The following is a 21358-nucleotide window of genomic DNA, read 5'->3' as shown; positions in this document are numbered from 1 at the left end:
AAATGATTTTAAAATAGTTTATTTGAAGTAAGGTATACCAGTGATTTATTTGTACATTTCACATAGTTGGTTAAATTTTCAACTTCTGTAAAGTAAGTGACTTCAGTGTAGGTCTCTTCACAATTTTACATGAGGAAATACAAGACGTTTTCATCACAATGCATGTAGTTGTTCTGATACCCAGGTGTCATAAGTTAGCTTTTAGAATGAGGAAGCTCTGACACATAGATGATCATGCATCAGCAAACTTTAGCTCTGCTAGAATCCCATAAAAATTCAGTAACAATTCATAATTCAGACTGTATAAATTGCTGTGCCATTAAATGTTAATAAATTTTATTTGTGTTCTTTTGGTGTGTGTGTACGTGTGTGTGTGCGTGTGTGTGTGTGTGTGTGTGTGTGTGTGTGTTTAAGGGAGGGAAGGCAGGAGAGAGGGAGAAAGAGAAATTGTGTGTGTACGTGTGTGTGTGCGTGTGTGTGTGTGTGTGTGTGTGTGTGTGTGTTTAAGGGAGGGAAGGCAGGAGAGAGGGAGAAAGAGAAAGAAGGAGAGAGAGAAAAGTTTCTTCATTAAGATAATTTTATTGAAATTAAGCTATTTAACTTTTTGTGGTTTTTATTTGCAAACCCACTCTTCCCATTCCCCCCGCTCCCCCCTACCATGGAGACGATAAATTCTCTCATTCACATAGATAAAGAATATTTTAGATAAAAGTTATCATGAAAATTATAATTCTTTGGGTCTCTGGTGAGGAGTGAATATTCTAGCTTTGATTGTAAATGCCTGAAATTCATTGGTTAGTTCCTATGGGAGCATGTTCTTACAGGGTAATTAAGATTGCTGTAGGACTGTACAATGACTTCATACTTGTACTTTTAGGATGTAATGCCTCCTATAAAATATTAAGTAACCAGAAATTTTAAAAAATAATATTTTTCTTTTTTTTTTACATCTTTATTGGAGTATAATTGCTTTTTACATTGTTGTGTTAGTTGCTGCTGTATAACAAAGTGAATCAGCTATAGGTATACATATATCCCCATATCCCCTCCCTCTTGAGTCTCCCTCCCTCCCTCTCTATCCCACCCTTCTAGGTAGACACAAGGTAACGAGCTGATCTCCCTGTGCATTGCGGCTGCTTCCCACTAGCTATCTATTTTACATTTGGTAGTGCATATATGTCCACGCCACTCTCTCACTTCGTCCCAGCTTACCCTTCACCCTCTCCGTGTCCTTAAGTCCATTCTCTACATCTGCATCTTTATTCCTGTCCTGCCCCTAGGTTCTTCAGAACCATTTTCTTTTAGATTCCGTATATATGTGTTAGCATACGGCATTTGTTTTTCTCTTTCTGACTTACTTCACTCTGTATGACAGACTCTAGGTCCATCCACCTCACTACAAATAACTCAATTTCGTTTCTCAAAATATAGTATTTTTCTTGCCTCATATTTTTCTTGCCTTTCTGTCTTAAATGTTATCTACAACTTCTTCCTTTGCCAGTTTGTATACTTTACCCATTTATCAGCTTTGATGAGACTTCCACAGAGGAAACTCCTCTGACCTTGCAGACTTGTGCAGTTTCCTTTAGTTTCCACTCTCAGGGTATCTGTTTCTCTCACTACTAGCATTTATGTTATCACAAGTATAGTATAATTGTTACCTCTGTAACTAGTTTACAGTGTTCCCCCTGGCACAGTACTATGCAACATTCATATAATTTTCTTGAGAAAATATAAAACCCATAGTAACAGCTAAAAGTTAAATAGTATTTAATCTTTAGTATTTATGAAACAGAATGTTAAAATAGGACAGTGTTTCTTTTTGCAGCTGAAAAGTTTTAGAATTTTAGACAGGCACACCTGCATTCAGACTCTGCAACAGAGATGTTATTTATTGCACTAGATCCCAGTGTTTTGGGTTATCCAGTCACGGTAGGCTGTCACTAGAGTATATACCCCTGGCTTATTTGGCAGACCACATTGATACCCCCAGCTTACTATCCCCGTGAGGAACCAGAGCTGCCGTGCGTCTTCATGTACTAGTGGGCCACCAGAGTCCCCCTGCAGGAAACAGAATGATTGATTATTTAAGTGTGAAAACAATGCAAAACTATTGAGTTTACTTCTATGGCAGTAGAAGTCACATCCAGTATGACAATAAAGTTAGTCTGACATTTCCTGTTGAAATACTAAATACCAAGTCATGCGAAAATTAACAAAATCTTCCAAGTACACGTGTTGTTCCTTCAGCAACTGTGAGAAGATGAGAAGCATATTTTCCAGACTCCACCAGTCTGCTACCCATCCCAGGCTCACCTCCTTCAGGGGGCCATCGCTCACCTGTACCTTTCCTCCCCACTGTCACCGCTTCCAGCTTTGGGCTAGATTAGTTTTTCACTGCCTGCATTCACACATCCTGTGGGTACTTTCACTGCTGCTTCATTATTTTGTACATGCACATTTGTGTGCCTGTTTGAACTTACTCCCACTGGATCAGCTCCCCTCGTTGTAGCAGCTGCACATCTCTGCAACTCTCACTGCATTTATGATACTTGTTCAGTGTCTGTTTTTCAGGCTCTACTGTAAGGTTCATAAGGGAAGGGGGCATACATATTCTGGACACTGCTATATGCTAAGCTTCTAGCCCAAAGGAAATGCTAAGAAAATGTCTGTTGAATGAATAAGTTTTTAGAAATCTCACTTATCTTCCTATTCATAGCACAATGCCTGGTATTTGATATACAGTGTATCAAAAAGTATTCTTTTGGTGAATAACAGAAATTTATATGGCAATGAGTAAAACACTCCTTATGAAATATTTACCAGCAAATTATAATAATAAGCCAACCAACTAAATATTTGTGCATGTAATAATCTGTTTGGGGAGAAAAATTAGGATATCTTACATGCTGTATAATGGGTTAAGTCTGTGGGTTCTGGAGTTAGCCTAGGTTTGAGTCCTCTACTTACAAGCTATATGATTTTCACTAAGCTACTTAATAGCCCTTTGTACCTCAGCTTCCTCATCTGTAAATAATATTTTTATGTGTTTAAATGAGTTTAACATGCGTAGCAATCTGAGTATAGCCTGGTAAATAGTACTAATAAAACTCAGCTGTTATTACCAAGTGTGCTTCTAGAATAGTTTGCTATTCATTTGACTGCTCTTAATAGTAGCTAGTTCTTCCATGCCTACTTAATTACTGGTTTAGATGGGGAGAAGGGTTAGTGTCTGAATTACCAGCTTGATGGCAAGCACTGCATGGAGGTGATTGGCATCTGCCTCCTTTAGATCTTGCACATGTGCTCCAGTTTACCAGTTCTCAGCACTCTCCCATCATTGTGTTTTTCTTCTACTTCTTCTATAGTAAGAGATTTCTTTGCATAATGTCTTACCAAGAGTGGGCAAGCAAATATTAAACTAAGTGGGACATGTAATTTTTCCTATATCTGGGCAGCTTCACTGCCTGATTGGGCAGATATCTGAGCCTGTGGTCTAGACCATAGACTTGCTGTGTTCAGGTGATACTGTGTAAGCACAGAGTGGCACATAAAAAGTAAATAATGCAATTTTAAAAAATGAATGAACAAAAACAAATAGGATCTCATAAGCTCCTATGTAAAGTGCTATTTTTTTGAGGCATAAACTCTATGCATTATATATAGTATTTCAGCTGAAAATCAGTGAGGCCCAGAGTGGAACACACAGGAAAGTTTCATGGTGAGCTATGGCCTGAACTGAGCTTGGAGGAAGAGCAGAATCTGTATATGCAGAAGGTAAAGTGTATCATGAGTAAAGCATGAATAAACACCCTTTTATATCTCATGTATATCCTTAAGCCAGTTCTAATTAATGCTCTTAGTAGATCTGAAATCGTGTAGAGGTTTGTTGCTTACTTGATTGGTGAATTCTTTGTAAAACTACGATGAAAGTTGAGAATTTGTTGTTACAGGGCTAGCAATAGAAAAGAAGAAAATGGGAAGGGGAACAAGAAGCATTCCCTACCATCAAGACATCTCCACTTAAAGTGAATAAAAACCAGTGGGTAATTAACAGTGTCTTGAAAATCGATAAACAATTCCCCTCCACCCCCACACAGCTTGTAGTCAAGAAAAATGTTTCATTTTGGGGAAAGTGCTCATGGATTGGGGTCTTTGCCAAAACTAGGTAAGAACTACTACTTATCCTCTCTTTCAAGAATGTAAGCACTAAATATAAAAGTCGGCAATGTTTGAGGAAAGAATAAACCTCATTTTTCTGCTTATGATTCAGTCAGGAAAGCAGTAGCAGATTCATCAAGAAAACAGATGGTTTTTCTTAATTCCAAAAATGTAATTTTGGATACTAAGTAGTTGTTGCTGTTACTGTATGGGGTTGGGTTTCAGACATAGGAATAAAATCTATTAAAAAATATAACCACATCAGTTGTTTAGATAGTTTAATTAAAAATTTAGTATTAAAATCTTATCCTAAGAGAAAAACAAATACTGTATGCTAATGCATATATATGGAATCTAAAAAAAAAAAAAAAAAAAATGGTACCGGTGAACCTAGTTACAGGGCAGGAATAAAGAGGCATAGAGAATGGACTTGATGACATGGGGTGGGAGGGCGAAGCTGGGCCGAAGTGAGAGTAGCATCGACATATGTACACTACCACATGTAAAATAGTTGGCTGGTGGGAAGCAGCAGCATAGCACAGGGAGATCGGCTCGGTGCTTTGTGATGACCTAGAAGGGTGGGATAGGGAAGATGGGAGGGAGGCTCAAGAAGGAAGGGATATGGGGACACGTGTATGCATATGGCTGATTCGCTTTGTTGTGCAACAGAAACTAACACGGTATTGTGAAGCAATTATACTACAGTAAAGATCTATTAAAAATAAATAAATAGCAACATACTTTCCAAAAAAAATCTTATTCTAATTACATTAGAGTAAGAATTCATATTTATTGTTAGTGTTTTTATATTTGGTTGAAAATTACAAAGTAGATCTAAATAGTTTTTTTTCCTTCATTAGAGCTATTTTACAATTGTGGGAGCTATGGTGACTCAAGTAACTAAGCTCTTTGTATAAATTTTTTATCTTCAAGGTGCTGATATTCAGGTGTTATTTATATTTTTAAAATCAATCATCTACAACTCTTAGATGAGTGATTTATTTAAGTCTTCATAGTAGAAGGTTGAGGTGAAAGTTATTGGTGTCATTGATCATGGTCTAGGTTGACAACAGCAGTAGAAATAGCTGAGATAGCTGAGCTTTCTTGCTTAGTGCGTGCCTGACATATTTAATCTCCATCTAATCTTTAGTGGTACCTAAAAAGTTAGATACTATTCTTATCCCGATTTTATAGATAAAAGGATTGGTAATAGAGGTTAAGGAATTCAAACCCGGGTCTGTCTGGTTCTTGAGCTTGATAGTTAACCACTTTGCAACTTGGCTTCTCAGAATCAGTGTTTCATGATAGATCAACTTCATATAAGAATCTGTAAAATCTAGACCATACATTTTTAGAGGATCAGGGCTGTGTATTATAATGATACCTCTATGCCTATCACAGTTTGACATGCTAGTAAGTGCTTATAAACTTGGCTGATGACATGGATAACATTGTCTTGAACTTACCTGGCATGCATCCACTCCACCTTGAGGTAGTCCAGCACATAGCATTCCAGGCAGGATGGCTCCATTATAACTGGATGGTGCATTACATACATTATTACTTATTATATTGACCCGTCCTTGTTCTAGATGTGTAACTGTGCTGCCTGTTAAGTATAAAAGCAGAATGAAAATGGACTTCAGGGTAGATAAATTAATGATTCAATGGTGAATATAGGAAGGAATAATTGTACTCCAAACATTATCTCTTACTCAGCAAAGAAGGTTATTGAAAATGTACTAGTAGTTTTTTCTCAGCAAAGATTTCCATAGTAGAGATGGATTACCCCTTTACATAGATTGGTGTTTTTCTTTTTTTGCTTTAGGTTTGTGATACAGTGCCCCTTAGACCTTAAGAGGGGGAAAAAAATCTGCTTACTTAAAATTGACTAGTAGATTTTGAAATATCCACTGATTAACTTTGAATTAGAAAATTACATATTGATTAACCTTTAATATAGTAACAAAAGAGAAACAAATCTTGTTTCATGGCTAAAGAATGAATTTATTTTATATTGATATTCCTTCAATATGGCACTGCCGTTTTTGTGATTGGCACAAATTTTATTTACTACACCAGATTACTTTGGGCCATGAAAACACAATGAAATATTTTCTAGGACAATTCAGCCTTTGTTTTGTTTCTTGGAGACATGATCTACAGCATAGTTAGAAACCCATGGATATTGTTAACGCTATCATTCCACTCTCTAGGTGATACTCATTTTCCCCTTGGCTATATTTGCTCTTTCATGTCACCCTTATTTCTTTTTCTCATTTTATTTGCTTCATAAATAAGTGTGAACAATACTTATGTACACACAGAGTTTCTTGTTCTGAAGGCAGGATTTCTTTCACTTCAGAATACCTTAAAACCCTTAGAGAATACCTATCTAAATCCTCTTATAAATTTTTAAAACTTTCTTTATAGGGAAGCCATTCAAGTCTGTAGAGTCTCTGGATCATGGAAGAACTCATGTTTCTGTATCACTTGCTTTTACATTTTCCTATTACTGTGTGTGAGAATTCTGTATAGTTTCTAGGGACATTGCTTTGATTTGCTGAAGGAACTCTAGTTAGATCTTAGGATGACCAGACTGTAGCATGGTTCTGTCCATAGAACCTACCCTTCAGGTGTTCCTTAATTTTAAAAAAAATGCATACTAGCAAGTACCAGGAGAGATTGCTGTTGTTTTTGTTTTATTTTTCCTGAGATACTCACCGCTGTATCTTTGAGATCCCCATCCTGTTACATAAACAGTGGAACCAGGTGGAATATTCTGGCTAGCGTCTGGGAGGCACACCATATGGATATTTCTGTTAAAGGTGACTTCTCTATCAAGTTGTAAAAGTGCAATATCATTTTCCTGAGTTTCAGGTTTATAATTGTTATGGATTAAAATAGTCCTTATTCCTCTTTTCTCTTTAGGAAATGTTGTGGAAATACCAAAGTTGACAGTCCACAGAAGAGTATCAGAGTGCCTAAAAATATGAAAACATGTTATTTGAATAGAGAACTTGTGAGAATTTCAAATATTTGGTTTTTGTGTTTGTCCCCCCACCCCCAATCTAGGAAGTATTCGACCAACATTTCTTTGTGATCTATTTTTGTAATTCTTTACTGGCACAATGAGTGATCATTTGTCTAATGAAACATAGAAATATTTTAGAAAACATATCTTGGGGTGATGAACGTCCTGGTGTTCCGTTATTCCAATAAGGATATATTGATACTTCGATGAACACTAGTATAACACAAAACTTTTCTTTGATTTCTCCCTTTTCTACATCCTTCCATTCAAGCAACTAAGAAGTCTGAAATAATGTTCACTTTAGTTTTAACTCTTTCCTTCCAACTGTTATTTTTTTCCTTTCCTTTAGCCAGAAGTTCCATTTAAATAGTAGTGATGATAAGCGGCTCCTTGTCTTATTAATTGATGAATGATTTTTCTGTACTAAGTGTGATGCTTCTTGAAGATTTTGGTGTGTGTGTGTGTGTGTGTGTGTGTGTGTGTGTGTATGTATTCATACACAGAGAGAGAGAGAGAGAGAGAGAGAGTGCACTAATATAAAAAAATATAAGGCATTATCTTGCTGACCTAGGAATAGGGACTTTTCAGCCAGACTCCCAAAATACAAACCATACAGTTAAGAATGGATGAATTTCATGAGATCAAAATTAAGTGTATCATATATAGAGAACAAACTAATGGTAGAGGGAGTAGGGGCAAGATAGGTATAGGGAATTAAGAGGTACAAACTATTATATATAAAATAAATAAGCTACAAGGATATGGTACAATGCAGGGAATATAGCCAACATTTTATAATAAATGAAGTATAACCTTTAAAAATTGTGAATTACTATACTGTACACCTATAATATATAATATTGTGTATCAACTATACTTCAATAAAAAGTGTGTAGCATAAAAAAGAAAATCAATTAAAAGACATAAAAAACTGAAAACAAAATTAACTGTACCATAGACATATTTATCAGATGAATGAGAAAAGACTTGCAATGTTTAATATCTAAAATTTTTGTAGAATATACAGAAGTCTGTAAACCAGCAATAAATGGAGGGAAAAACCATTATACAATGAGCAAAAAATATTAATAGGCATTTCATGGGAGAAGCCCAAATAGCCGGTAGACATATGAAAAGATACTCAAACTCACTAATAAGCAGAGAAATGGAAATTATAACAATAATGAGCATCTAATGTATATTCATAAGAATGACAAAAAATTGAAAAAGAATAGTATTGTCTTGGTGAGAAAGAAGTTCGAACTCTTTTGCATTACATGTGAAGATGTAAAATTCTGGAAAGCATTGTAGTGTATTTAGCACACTGTATATATACTTCTGGGTATGTATGTCAGAGAAATTCTTGAAGGTTTATAGAGAGGCACATATGAAGGCATGAGAGAAAGTGTATATGTGCTGCTTTTTGTGGCAGTGGGAAGTTGGAGCAACCTAGCTGGATGAAGCGATATGGTGGATGCAGTGGTGGACCAGATTAAAATTCCCAGGATTGAGCAAAAACAGTAAGGAAATATGAGACTTATACACAGTGCTACTCATATAAGTTAAAGACACACACACACACACACACACACACACACACACACACACACCAAAGGTTTTGCAGGTAATTGCATATTTAAAGACATATGTCAAATTTGTGTGAGACTTATGGGGGCAGGGAAGGTAGCAGAAGTGGAATACAGGTATGACAAGAGAAAAATAAAAGGAGAGAAAGGTCTTGTACAAACTGATGAAAATAAGTATCTGTGAATTGGAAGGCTGATTAATGCAACATGCTTTTAAGGTTGAATAAAAGCAAAATGTAACCAAATAATTTGAGGGTTTTGTGGAGTTTAGATAGTGGAGTTATACGGAAAATAGAAATTATATATCCAGGAGATACTTTCATAAGGTACAGTAGCTTGCAAAATAGTAAATGCTAGTTAAAAATTCTAAAGAAAAAATATTTGACAACAAGAAAATACATGCACTTTTTATATTAAACTTCTTTTGCCTCAGGGTCTTTATAGTGAAGATTTTAAAAGATACTCTTCTTTCTTTCTTCCCTGTCTGCCTCCCTCCCTCCCTTCCTTTCCTTTCTTTCAGCAAATGAATAAGAGCATGGTTTTGGAACCAGTTGAATTTAGATTTGAATCTTGGCTGTATCGCATATTGGCAGTGTTATTCAGGGCAAGTTATTTAATATCGCTAATGATCAATTTTTTATGAATGAAATGTGATTGATTGATACCCTCTAACACAGATGTAAGTATTAATTGAGACAACCAAGGTATTCCAAGATGGGTAGGTAACTGTGGTCTTACCTTCTGAAGCAGTGAGCTGCTGTCAGAATCCACCTGTTACTGATCAAGACACCTCCGCAGCGGTGACGATTACTCCACTGTAAACTGACTTGCCATGGCCAGTCTCCTTCCTTAGCTTTAGTGCCTCCTATGATTCTCTCTGCAGACAATGTTATTAGGTCTGGACGCATCCCACATTCTAATGGGAAAAGGGAATTAATGTGCTGAGAAGATCATGATTCTTAAACTTGGCAGATGCTTTAAGAATTTCACCATCATTTATGACTTTTATGTCTCTTATGTATTCTTTCCCAGGACATGCTAGGCTTTCCAAAAGCATGATCAATATGTTATATTTTTAGAGTACTTATGTGACTGTTGCCTATAGACTGCATTTTAGAGAACATTGCTGAACTTAATTGGCATGGAGGTTTCAAATTCTGGAGCAGCTTCAGAGTTCTCTGGAATTCCTCATGAGTGGGGGTTAAGATAGGTCAGTGCTGGAGGCACCAGTTCAGGCCACAGGTTCCCTGGGAAATTTCCATCTTCTCAGTAGCCTTGCTACTCAAAGTGTGGTCTGTGGATCTGCAGCACGGGTCTCCCCTAAGAACTTGTTAGAAATGTTGGCTCTGTGTAGAAACAACCTAAGTGTCTGTCAGTAGATAAGTGGATCAAGAAATAGTGGTATATATGTGCATATAAGCATGCACACACACAGGAATGTTATTCAGCCTTAAAAAAGAAGGAAATCCTGTCACTTGCAACAACATGGATGAAACTGTAGGGTATTGTGCTAAGGGAATTTGCCAGACAAAGACAAATACTGCATGGTATCACCTATATGTGGAAATTAAAGTTGAACTCCTAGAAACAGTAGAAGGTGGTGGCCAGCGGGTCAGAGAAATAGGGAGAGTTTGGTGAAAGGGTATAAACTTTCAGCTGTAAGATGAGTGAGGTCTGAGAATCTAATGTATAACATAGTGACTATAGTTGACAACAGTGTATTGTATAATTGAAATTTGCTGAGAGAGTAGCAAATTTGCTGAGTTCTCGCTAAAAAGAAAAAAGGGAGGTGATAAATAGGTGATGAATGTGTTAATTAATTAGCTGGATGAGGGGAATCTTTTCATAATGTATACATGTATCAAATCATGACATTGTACACTTTAAATATCTTGTAATTTTATTTGTCAGTTGTCCCACAGTAAAGATGAACAACAATGACAAAAAAAATGTTGACTCTTAGACCCACCTCAGGGAACAAATCAAAAGCTGCATTTTTCTTCCTCCAACTTTATTAAGGAATAATTGACAAATATTGATACAATGTATATATATTTAAAGTATACAGTGCGATGATTTGATATACATATACGTTGTGGAATGATTACCAAGTTCAAGATAATTAACACATCTAACACCTCACATAGTTCTCTTTTTTGTATGTGTGTGATGGGAATACTTATGATCTACTCTCAGCAACTTTCAAGTGTACAATACCATATTACTAACTATAGTCACCAAGGTTCTCAGAACTTATTAGAAGCTGCATTTTAACAAGTGATTCATGTGCACAATGAAGTTGGAGGGAAACTGCTCTCATCATGAAAACTCTATAGTGGTAATTCAGTTCATTGTGGACAGTTCAGTCCACATCTGTAATTGACTCTATCTTACCAAATGTGCCCTGGAAAAGGAGTTACTTTAGGTACACAGAATATTCTCGAGGGTAACTGAAGGTTTCTAAGTATCTAGATGAGGTTTATTTAAATATTTTAAGAGAGCCCATGACTCTCCAATGGTCAAAGCTGAAATGGGCTGGAGTGGGCTGGATCACTCAACTCCTCTTAACTCCCACTCCCATGGTTTATTTCCTCTGGTTTAGTCTATTACTGAGAAATTAGAGGTAAATCACCACCAACAGTTTCTATTGCTGGACCAGCTCGGAAGTAGTGACATTGCTTCAATAGGACACCATCCAAAGGCATTTTTTCTAACAGATCTCCCAGATAGAGGAGGACAAGACTTCCATTAAGAATATATATGGAATATAGGTTCCTTTGCTACATTCTCCAACCAAATTCTCTAGTAAATTATTTAAGCACATTTTAATGAAAAAGAAGCATGAATTAAATATATAATGAAGTTGAAAAAAACCCACAGAGGAAGCATTAACTTATAACATCACTTAAGTATGTGAGATAGGCCAGCTATCAAGATATATTGAACTAATTTCTAACTACCTTTTATTAGCCAGAGAAGTAAACTGCTGTTTTCTAGGGGCTATATTTCTGCTATCCCAGCCTGAGAGTATACATAAGGACATTGGAAAGCAGTGACTTTTCTAATATGTTATAGACATAAAACTGATATTGCTTTTTGTAATTTTTTTATTATACTTTAGATTAACTTAAATCCACAAAAAAGCAAGCTATTCTGGTGGTTAGGAGAAGGCATATAAATGATGCAACTAAACATAATTTACAAGTCTACTGAAATGCTGCCATGGAACCAGGGCAGGAAAAACTTCCCAAAGCTGCCAAGAAAACCTTAATGAGACTAAACTTGATACAGAGTGGTGGAATGGCATTGCTACTTCTTCCTTCTAAAAGGAGGGGAAAACTTAAACATCACTTCATAGGCCAACAGAATTAGCAATATCTTATCTCAACAACAACCCACATGAGTGAACTAAAAATAAAAATACCATCTCAATAGACACTGCCTTGGCAAAGACTACAAATCACTTGAACATTTACTCTTTTTATTTTGGTAAACTACATTTACAAAGTAATTTAAAAGCTTACCTTGAGTTAAAATATTTTCTGTATCCTGGTCAGTTATTTCTGGTGTTAAAAAAGAGAGATAGAGTAAGATCAATACAAAAAGGACTGTATACCATTTGACCTTAATTTCTTAACGTGTAGTTCTCAGACAACCATAATCAGAATCATGTAGAGGACTGCTAAAATACAGACTCCTTGGCTCCATCCCAGACCTGCTGAAAGAATCTGAGTCATGGGCTTCAGAAAACTGTTTCTAGTATTCCCTCAATTTATTGTTGGCACACTAAAGTTTGTGCTTTAATTTCTCATCAAATGCTTAAAAGATACTTAAAAGTTATTTAAAAGATATTTCTGCTCTCAAGTCACTCAGTTTACTTGGGAAAACAGCAACATAGTCATGGAGATACAATGTAGTAAATGCTATAAGAGAAGTTAATTTTTCATTTTTTTCTAATATATATTTATGTACATATATCTATATCTGTATTACTTTACTGATACTATTTGTAGTACTGCAGGTATAACAAAATATAGGGGGTCTGCCATCACATAATTTATAGGTAGAAATTGATCAAGAAATCATTCAAATAAATTTAAGTGCAAAGTAGAGAGGATAAAGGAGAGAGTTACTAATGATTCTGGTTCACAGATGTTACCATGATGAAAATAACATTTGAGTTGTATTTTGAATACCTAAAAGGAGTTTTTCAGACAGGTAGGAGGTGAAAAGGCATTCCAGATGAGAGATATAGTGGGCACAAATGCATGGAGGTGTAAGATGTTTGTGGAGCAATAAAGTCAGTAGAGCTAATACAAGTGTTGCATGTAAGGAAGTGGTGGGAGAGCACAGAAAGGAAAATATGTTGGTACCAGATAGTGACAGTTTGTATATTCCAGTTTAATGTCTGCTTATAGAACAGTTTTCTCTGCATGTCCTACAGCCATCTCAAACTCAGTGTCACCAAATTTTACTCCAAATTTGCTACTTATATTTCCTCCTTTAGTAAATGACACCACTTCCACCAATAGCTAGAAATCTGAAATGGTCTCTAACTCCTCCTTTCTCATCATTTCCCACATCTTATTGCTTTCCAGATTTTGTACCGTCTAGCCTCTAACCATCCTTTGCATTAGCACCATCTTCCCCCTCCCTTTGGCTACTACTTTAGTTCATGCTTTCATCATTTGACACCTATTCCCTACCTCCACTTTTGCCCTTTTTAATGCATCCACCTCTACCAGACTGACATTTCTAAAAATGTAGATCATATCAGTATATTCTTCTCTGCTTGAAATCTTTTAATGAGAAATCAGCTTATTTCCTATAAGATAAATCTAAACCTCTCAGACAGGTGTTCATGTTGTTTAAAGTCAACTTAAACAAACTTTTTTGCTGCCAGAATTTTCACAGGACTTGGGCATCACACCTGCTTTGTAAGTGTTAGAGGAGGCAAAACATCCTTTTGGAGAAAGGAAATAAAAAGAGCTGACCATTCCTTTTCATTCTTTGAGCAAGAAAGACTTTATTTCAATACTGGCTCCCCTACATGCTGCCTGTATGCCCTGGGCAATTATCTGTCTTTTCTGAGTGGGTACAATAGAAGGATCTATAACATGTGGTTGTTGTGAGGATTTAACAAGCTGTAATACATGAGCATCAGCCAGTCAGGAAGGACACAGCCACCCATGGAGCTGGATCAGTGCCTTGGAGGTCCTTGCTGTGCTAAGCATTAATGCTGTAGTTGCAAGGGGAGGAGCTGGGAGTCCAAGGTAGGGATGGAGAATTTGGAGGGGTTGGGGAGGCACCTTTGTAGGCCTGGTGCAGTGGTTATTTACCAACAGATAGGAAAGAATTTCAATATTTTAACAACTAGTAAAACTATAACAGGTATTTGCTGATTAACTACCAGTCCAATGTGGGAGCCACCAAAATCCCTTAATTGTGAGCTTATTATGATGGGAATCATGGTTTCTTAAGCTAGCAGTACGTGACAAAGTTGAAGGAGTGTCCTTAAATTCTATGCATATATTAAGTAATTCCTTTTTATTTATTTATTTATTTATTTATTTTTATTTATTATTTTTTTGTGGTATGCGGGCCTCCCTCTGTTGTGGCCTCTCCCGTTGCGGAGCACAGGCTCCGGACGCGCAGGCTCAGCGGCCATGGCTCACGGGCCCAGCCACTCCGCGGCATGTGGGATCTTCCCGGACCGGGGCACGAACCCGGTTCCCCTGCATCGGCAGGCGGACGCGCAACCACTGCGCCACCAGGGAAGCCCCCTTTTTCCTTTTTTTTTAAAAGTCATGCAAAAATATTAATGGAGTACTTATTATGTGCTAGACACTGGGCAGTAGAAGGACAGTAGGATGAACAAGGCAGACTGGTCCTTGCCTTTAGAAAACTTACAGAGTAGGATGAAGACACAGAAATAATATTGTAGTTTCAATTGTGATAAACACTGTGAAGGAAAATGAAGGCGTGTATGACAGAGGTAAATAATTTAGTACTGGAAGTTAGAAAAGACTTACATTAGAAAGAAATGATTCAGATGATACTTGACAGATGCAAGGGGGTGATCTAACCTGTGTTATAAGAAACTGGAATAATGTATGCAATGGCCCTGAGGCAAGAAGGAGAGAATTTTTGCAAACAGAGAAAATGAAGGTGTGGCCAGATTGTGGTGAATGAGGAAAAGAATGGTATAATAAATGGCTAGAGGGGTAAGTATGAACCAGATCATACAGTGCTTTAGATGAGATCACCATATCATTTATTGTCCAAACCAGAAAACGTAAAGGGTAATATTAATAATGGTTCTTGGACAATTGACATGAACCCAGGACTGTCCTGGGTAAACCAGGAAATATGGTATTCTTCTTACATGTGGTGTTTATGTTTTGTTTTTATTTTTGTTTTGTTTTGTGGGAAGCCATGGGAGGCTTTTAAGCAAGATTATATTTATATTTTAAAATATTTCCTTGATCAGTATGTGTAAAATACATTGGAAAGGGCCAAGAAAGTATAGAAGCAGAGTAGCTTGGAGGCTAGTGCTGTAGTTCAAGTAAGAAATGATGTTGGCTTAGACCAGAGTGATAGCAATAGGGGTGAAAAACAATGGAAATAGATTCCATTCTAGGCAGAAGTAGAGAGGAGGTAGGGGTATTGTTAAATTTAATAATTTCCTTCTTTATTCTACAAGTATTTACCAGACACCTTCCAATTGCATGCTCTGTTCTCAGGGAGATAGATCCTTAATTAAATTGTTCTCTGACCTTGAACAGCTATTTACCATTCTTATAGCTACAAATTGAACATCTGGCAGCAAACATGCCTTACAAGGAGGGTTAAGAGGGAAAAATAATAAAGAATTTTTAGCAAATAAAACTTACTAAATGAATGCTAAATGATTCTTTAAAACTTTAGAATATTTTATATTGGAGAGCTATATATTATAGTTAGCTTCATAATACATTGTTTTCATAAAGTTTAATTCCAAGGGAAAAAAGTCAGTCTCTCATTAAATCGAAACATGAATTAGAACTGGTAGAGAGATATATTGAAATGAAATGGCTAAAAAAAATGATACTTGCCTATTAACTCAGTTGGAGGTTTCATTGCCAAGTTTTCAGAGTTACTCAGCATTTGGTTTAAAACAGACTCAATTCTCCTTTTCACTGATGGTCCATTGTTATTCCTGGTGAATTTAAATTTCATGACAGTATCTGCTATCACACCACTACCACTTTGCCTGAAAAACCATAAAGATATTTTTTTAAATGTATAATTATGATAATTTTCTGTCTTTCCCTTTATATACTCTTCTTGATTAAGCATTAAAAACATTACTTAAGAAATTTAACGTTAGAACAGATTCACATAACAGTGTTTCTTTATGTAATGATATATCACAATGCTATCCCACAAACACTAGATTTCAGTGCATAGTACACTGTACCCACCATTCAGGATAGCTTGTTTTAAAGTTAGAATGCCAGAGTTTGAACACCAGCTCTGCCATTTACTGTTGAACTTTAGGTAGGTTTTTTGTTTCTTAATCTTTCTGTACCTGTATCCTCACATTAAAATGGGTTATTATGAAGATTATATGAATTAACATATGTAAGACTTTTGGGAAGAGTACATAGCATACAGTAAGTATGCTGTAAGTATTAGCTATGGCTAGACTTCACAAATCTTCAAAAAACCCCACTCATCTCATTAAACAAACTTATAAAGAGATGAACTTCCAAGTTTATGTGACTTATAGGCTCAAGTTAATTTTCTGGTACCTACACCCCCTTATCTGGCTACAAAAGAAAATTCTAACTTCTGTAGTCATACGTTAAGATTTTTATCTCTGTTTCAATTAACTGTTGATATTTCTCACAAGAACCTTGATAATTTGGCTAAAGGTTATAATTCTCTAAAATCGAGATAATATCCATTTCCTCCCGTGTAAATTACCATGTAAATCACTTCCTCCACCTAATTTTGGCACTCTCCTTTTCTGAAAATGAATGTGCATTAGGCACACTTGGTTTTGATGCTCTCATACTCACTCTAGGCTGCCTCCTCTCATCTCAATTGCTAATTTTGCCATAATATTCACCCCAGATATTAATTTAATATTTACTAGGTAAATACTAAATAAGCACCTTTTTTGTGCTGGGCATTATTCTTAGTTCCAGAAATTAGCTATAACCAAGATTCACAGTTGCCATTCTCATGAATAGGGCAGTTTAGATGAAGAAGCAGACACTGAATAAATAATTACATCTTACATTTCTAGCAACATGAAAACCTAAATAATTTAAAAAATCTTTTCATATAAAACAACCAGAAATGCTAGCTAAAATATAATAAATTCTATTTGAAATGCAAAGTTGGGCTCCTGTGAAAATAAGGGAAATCTCAGAAGACTAAAAATGAAGAATATGAATATTACATGGTAAGCATTAGAATTCCAATTGTTTTGTGTTTCAGCATTAACAGATACTGGAGATGAGGTCTTGGGCTAGTACAAAATAGGGAGACGGACATGAGGTTTCAGAATAAGGCTAGGTTTCTCAAAGAACTAGGCATTCAGTAAAAAGAAAGAAAGGAGAAGAACTCACATCATGAAAGAAAAAGAAGTTTAGTTGTCTCAGAGGTCCAGGTCTGGATGGAAAAAAGTTTCTCCTGAGAATTCATAATCATGAACCTGACTTCATGAAAGTTTTGGATTTACATTAATACCACCTGCATGGTCCCAGACACTTTAAGAAATTAACCAAAAAATGGTCCATGTGATGCCAGTCCTCCTAGAGTATCTGATAGAAGCAAATGCTTTGGAGGTATGTATGTTAAATCCAGACTGCATAGGACCCCAGTTACAAAGTGGGATTAAAGATAAGCATACAACCTCAATGGTAAACAATACATCATGAGCTAAAATCAGAATAAGAAGAGCATCCTCAAAAAGTCCACATAATAAAATTAACAGATATTCAGGTAAGTAAATTTGAAATGACAAATGATATAAAAGGGGAATTATAAATATGAGAAAAGTATAGTACGTTTTCAAAACAGGCAGGTAAACATAGTCAAACATACTTTCTAATTGAAATGAAAACTTGATGGATGAGTTACACAGAATAGTAGACAAAGTTGAAGAGAAACTGGTTAACTGAAAGAGATGAAGAAATCACACAGAATGTAACATAAATAAAGGTATGAAAAAGATCAAATAGAGGCTAAGAGACAGGAGACATCTCAAAGTTTACCTAGTGAAATGCTAAAGAAGAGCACAGAAAAATAAAGGAGCAGCAGTATTACAAGAGATAATGAGAATTATCCGGAATTAATAAACACAGTAAGCCTCAGATCGAGATGAGTCTGAAGCATACTCAATAAAACAAAACACACACACAGATACATCATAATAAAACTCTGAACTCCAAAGGCAAATGGAAGATTTTCAAACAATAGAGAAAAAACTAGCTACCAAAGAAAGTTTTGACTGAAGGACAATTTCTTAATAGCAGCGATAAAAGGCAGTATATAATTGTATTTTCAAAATGCTGAGAGAAAATTGCTGTCAACTTGGAATTTTATATCCACACTAAAGTATTATTCAAGAATGAGGCTAAAATAAGGACCTTCCATGCATCACAACAAAAACAAAACTAAAGAAAAGTGTAGTTTATTGTTCATGTACTGTTGTTAAAGAATTTATGAAGGAAGTACTTCAGTAAGAAGGAAATTGAACCCAGAAGAAGGGTGTTTGTTAGGTACAGGAAGACATAGGAAACAAAGAAAATGGTAAACTGGTAATCTAAAAAGACATTGACGGGGGTGGAGTCAAGATGGCGTACTAGGAGGACGTGGAATTCGCGTCTCATACAAGGGGGGCACCTACCAGGCACTGGTGGGGGACTGTGGGCACCTAAGGGGACAGTAGGAACCCCCAGGGACTGGGTAGGACGTGGGGCCTGTGGGGGAGTGAAGGGGGAGGAGAAGTGGAGGCCGGATGGGACTGGTGCCCCTGAAGGGTGGCTGGGGAAGGGGAAGGGATCCTACGCCCGAAGGGAGAAATTGGGGAACCATTGGGAGGGCAGAGGATCAAAAGGGAGCATGGCCAGGTTTCCCCTGCCCACTTGGGCCCCCAGGAACCTGCTGAGATCCCAAGCCTGATCCTCTGCCCACAGAGGCCCCCTTTAGCCATGTCGTCCTGAGGGAGTGGGAGGGAGGGAAGGGGGAGCAAAAGTAAAGGCCAGACCTATGGGACTGGAACCCCTGAGGGGTGGCTGGGGGAGGGGAGGAGTTCCTACACCCAGCGGGACCCACCCATGGTTAGGGGTCCAGCGGCGATGGGGGAGACCCTGTTGGAGACAGTGGGGGAGGGGCGCGAAGGAACAGAAGGGAACACAGCCAGTGCGTCCCCTGTCTGCTTAGCAGCTGGGGAGCCTGTTTGGCTCCCAGGCCTAATCCTTTGCCCTTGGAGCCTCCCTCCTGCTGCTCAGAGCCCAAGCCCTGCTCCTGCACCCCCATCCAGGACCCCACCTCTGCACTCGGAGACCCCCTCTGAGACCCCCTCCAACGCACTGGGCCTAAACCCCACCCAGACACCCTCACCCACGGGCCTACCTCTGAACTCCGGAACCCCACACTCTGGAGGCCTTCCTTTCCACATGCTGCTTCTCCCCTTCCACACAGCTTCTAAGCAGAGACCCCCTGTGCCCCCATGCTTGAATTTTGCCCTGCCTAGGCCCTGCCCACAGGACTTTTTCCAGCTATGTGGGTCCTGAGCCTAGGCCCCGCCCCACACACAAATGTCACCCCCCCACCCACCTAGGTCCTGCCCCACACTGAACCCCGCCCCTGCCTAACTTCCACCCCACCTAAACTCTGCCCCCATAGCCAAGGCTTTTTTCTTTTTTCCTCTTTTAGATTGGGGTTCTGTTTTACCTTGTTGATTCATTGTTGTTGATTTTCATATTTTTATTTTTCCTAATAAATGTTTTATTTTTCAAACTTTATCTTATTCTTTATACTTTGTTATTTTTCTCTCCTCCTGGCTAGCTTCCCCCGCCCACTTTTTGTTTCCTTTTTTCTGTTGTGGTCTTATTTTACGTTGTTGCAGTTGTTTCCATTATAGTTTTATTTTTCCTAATATATTTTTTATCTTTCTAATTTTATTTTGTTTTTTATTCTTTGATATTGTACTGCTCCTTTGTTTCTTTTTTCTCGCTTTTTAAAAAAATTTTATTTTTTTACTGTGCCACAAAGCTTGTGGGAACTTGGTTCAGAGGCCAGAGATCAGGCCCAAGCTCCTGTGGTGGTAGCTCCGAGTCCAAACCACTGGACTAACAGAGGACCTCAGACCGCAGGGAATATTAATCAGAGACCTCCCAGAGTTCCTCATCTCAGCACCAAGACCCAGCTATATCCAACTGCCTGCAAACTCCAGTGCTGGAGGTCTGAGGCCAAACAACTAGAAAAACAGGAAAACAGCACCACCCATCAAAAAAAAAAAAAAAAAGAAAAAAATATGTTACAAATGAAGGAACAAGGTAAAAACCTATAGAACAAATAAGTGAAGAAGAAATAGGCAACCTACCTGAAAAAGAATTCAGAGTAATGATAATAAAGATGATCCAAAATCTTGGAAACAGAATGGAGAAAATACAAGAAACATTTAATAAGGATCTAGAAGAACTAAGGGGCAAACAAGCAGTGATGAACAACACAATTACTGAAATTAAATATACTCTAGAAGGAATCAATAGCACAATAACTGAAGCAGAAGAATGGATAAGTGACCTGGAGGATAAAATAGTGGAAATAACTGCTGCAGAGCAAAATTTAAAAAAAAGAATAAAAAGAATTGAGGATAGTCTCAGAGACCTCTGGGACAACAGTAAACACACTAACATTCAAATTATAGGGGTCGCAGAAGAAGAAGAGAAAAAGAAAGGGTCTGAGAAAATATTTGAAGCGATTATAGATAAAAACTTCCCTAACATGGGAAAGGAAATAGTCAATCAAGTCCAGGAAGTGCAGAGAGTCCCATACAGGATAAATCCAAGGAGAAACACCCTGGAACAAATATTAATCAAACTTTCAAAAATTAAATACAAAGAAAAAATATTAAGGGCAGCAAGGGAAAAGCAACAAATAACATACAAGGGAATCCCCATAAGGTTAACAGCTGATCTTTCAGCAGAAACTCTGCAAGCCAAAAGAGAGTGGCAGGACATATTTAAAGTGATGAAAGGGAAAAACCTACAACCAAGATTACTCTACCCAGCAAGGATCTCATTCATATCCGACGGAGAAATTAAAACCTTGACAGACAAGCAAAAGCTAAGAGAATTCAGCACCACCAAACCAGCTTTACAACAAATGCTAAAGGAATTGCTCTAGGCAGGAAACACAGGAGAAGGAAAAGACCTACAAAAAGACACCCAAAACAATTAAGAAAATGGTAATAGGAACATACATATCAATAATTACCTTAAATGCAAATGGATTAAATGCTCCAATCAAAAGAAATAGATTGGCTGAATGGATACAAAAACAAGACCTGTATATA

General features: G+C 37.2%; 1 protein-coding gene across 1 annotated transcript in view; it reads right to left on the bottom strand.

The window, feature by feature from the left end:
* Positions 1 to 454: 454 nt before the first annotated feature.
* The window catches only part of TMPRSS11D (transmembrane serine protease 11D), a 70939-nt gene continuing 50035 nt past the window's right edge, over positions 455 to 21358 (bottom strand). Inside the window, exons 5-10 of the mRNA XM_007122549.3 lie at positions 15876 to 16033; positions 12306 to 12344; positions 9520 to 9697; positions 6886 to 7145; positions 5628 to 5770; positions 455 to 2061 (exon numbers count right to left, since the gene is read on the bottom strand). Coding sequence (XP_007122611.1) covers positions 1900 to 2061; positions 5628 to 5770; positions 6886 to 7145; positions 9520 to 9697; positions 12306 to 12344; positions 15876 to 16033 — 940 coding nt within the window. The 3' untranslated portion in view covers positions 455 to 1899. The remainder of the gene's footprint in view (positions 2062 to 5627; positions 5771 to 6885; positions 7146 to 9519; positions 9698 to 12305; positions 12345 to 15875; positions 16034 to 21358) is intronic.

This window comes from Physeter macrocephalus, chromosome 7, assembly GCF_002837175.3.
Source record: "Physeter macrocephalus isolate SW-GA chromosome 7, ASM283717v5, whole genome shotgun sequence".
In the NCBI taxonomy this organism is placed as follows: Eukaryota; Metazoa; Chordata; class Mammalia; order Artiodactyla; family Physeteridae; genus Physeter; species Physeter macrocephalus.
This window is presented reverse-complemented; position numbering and strand designations above follow the sequence as displayed.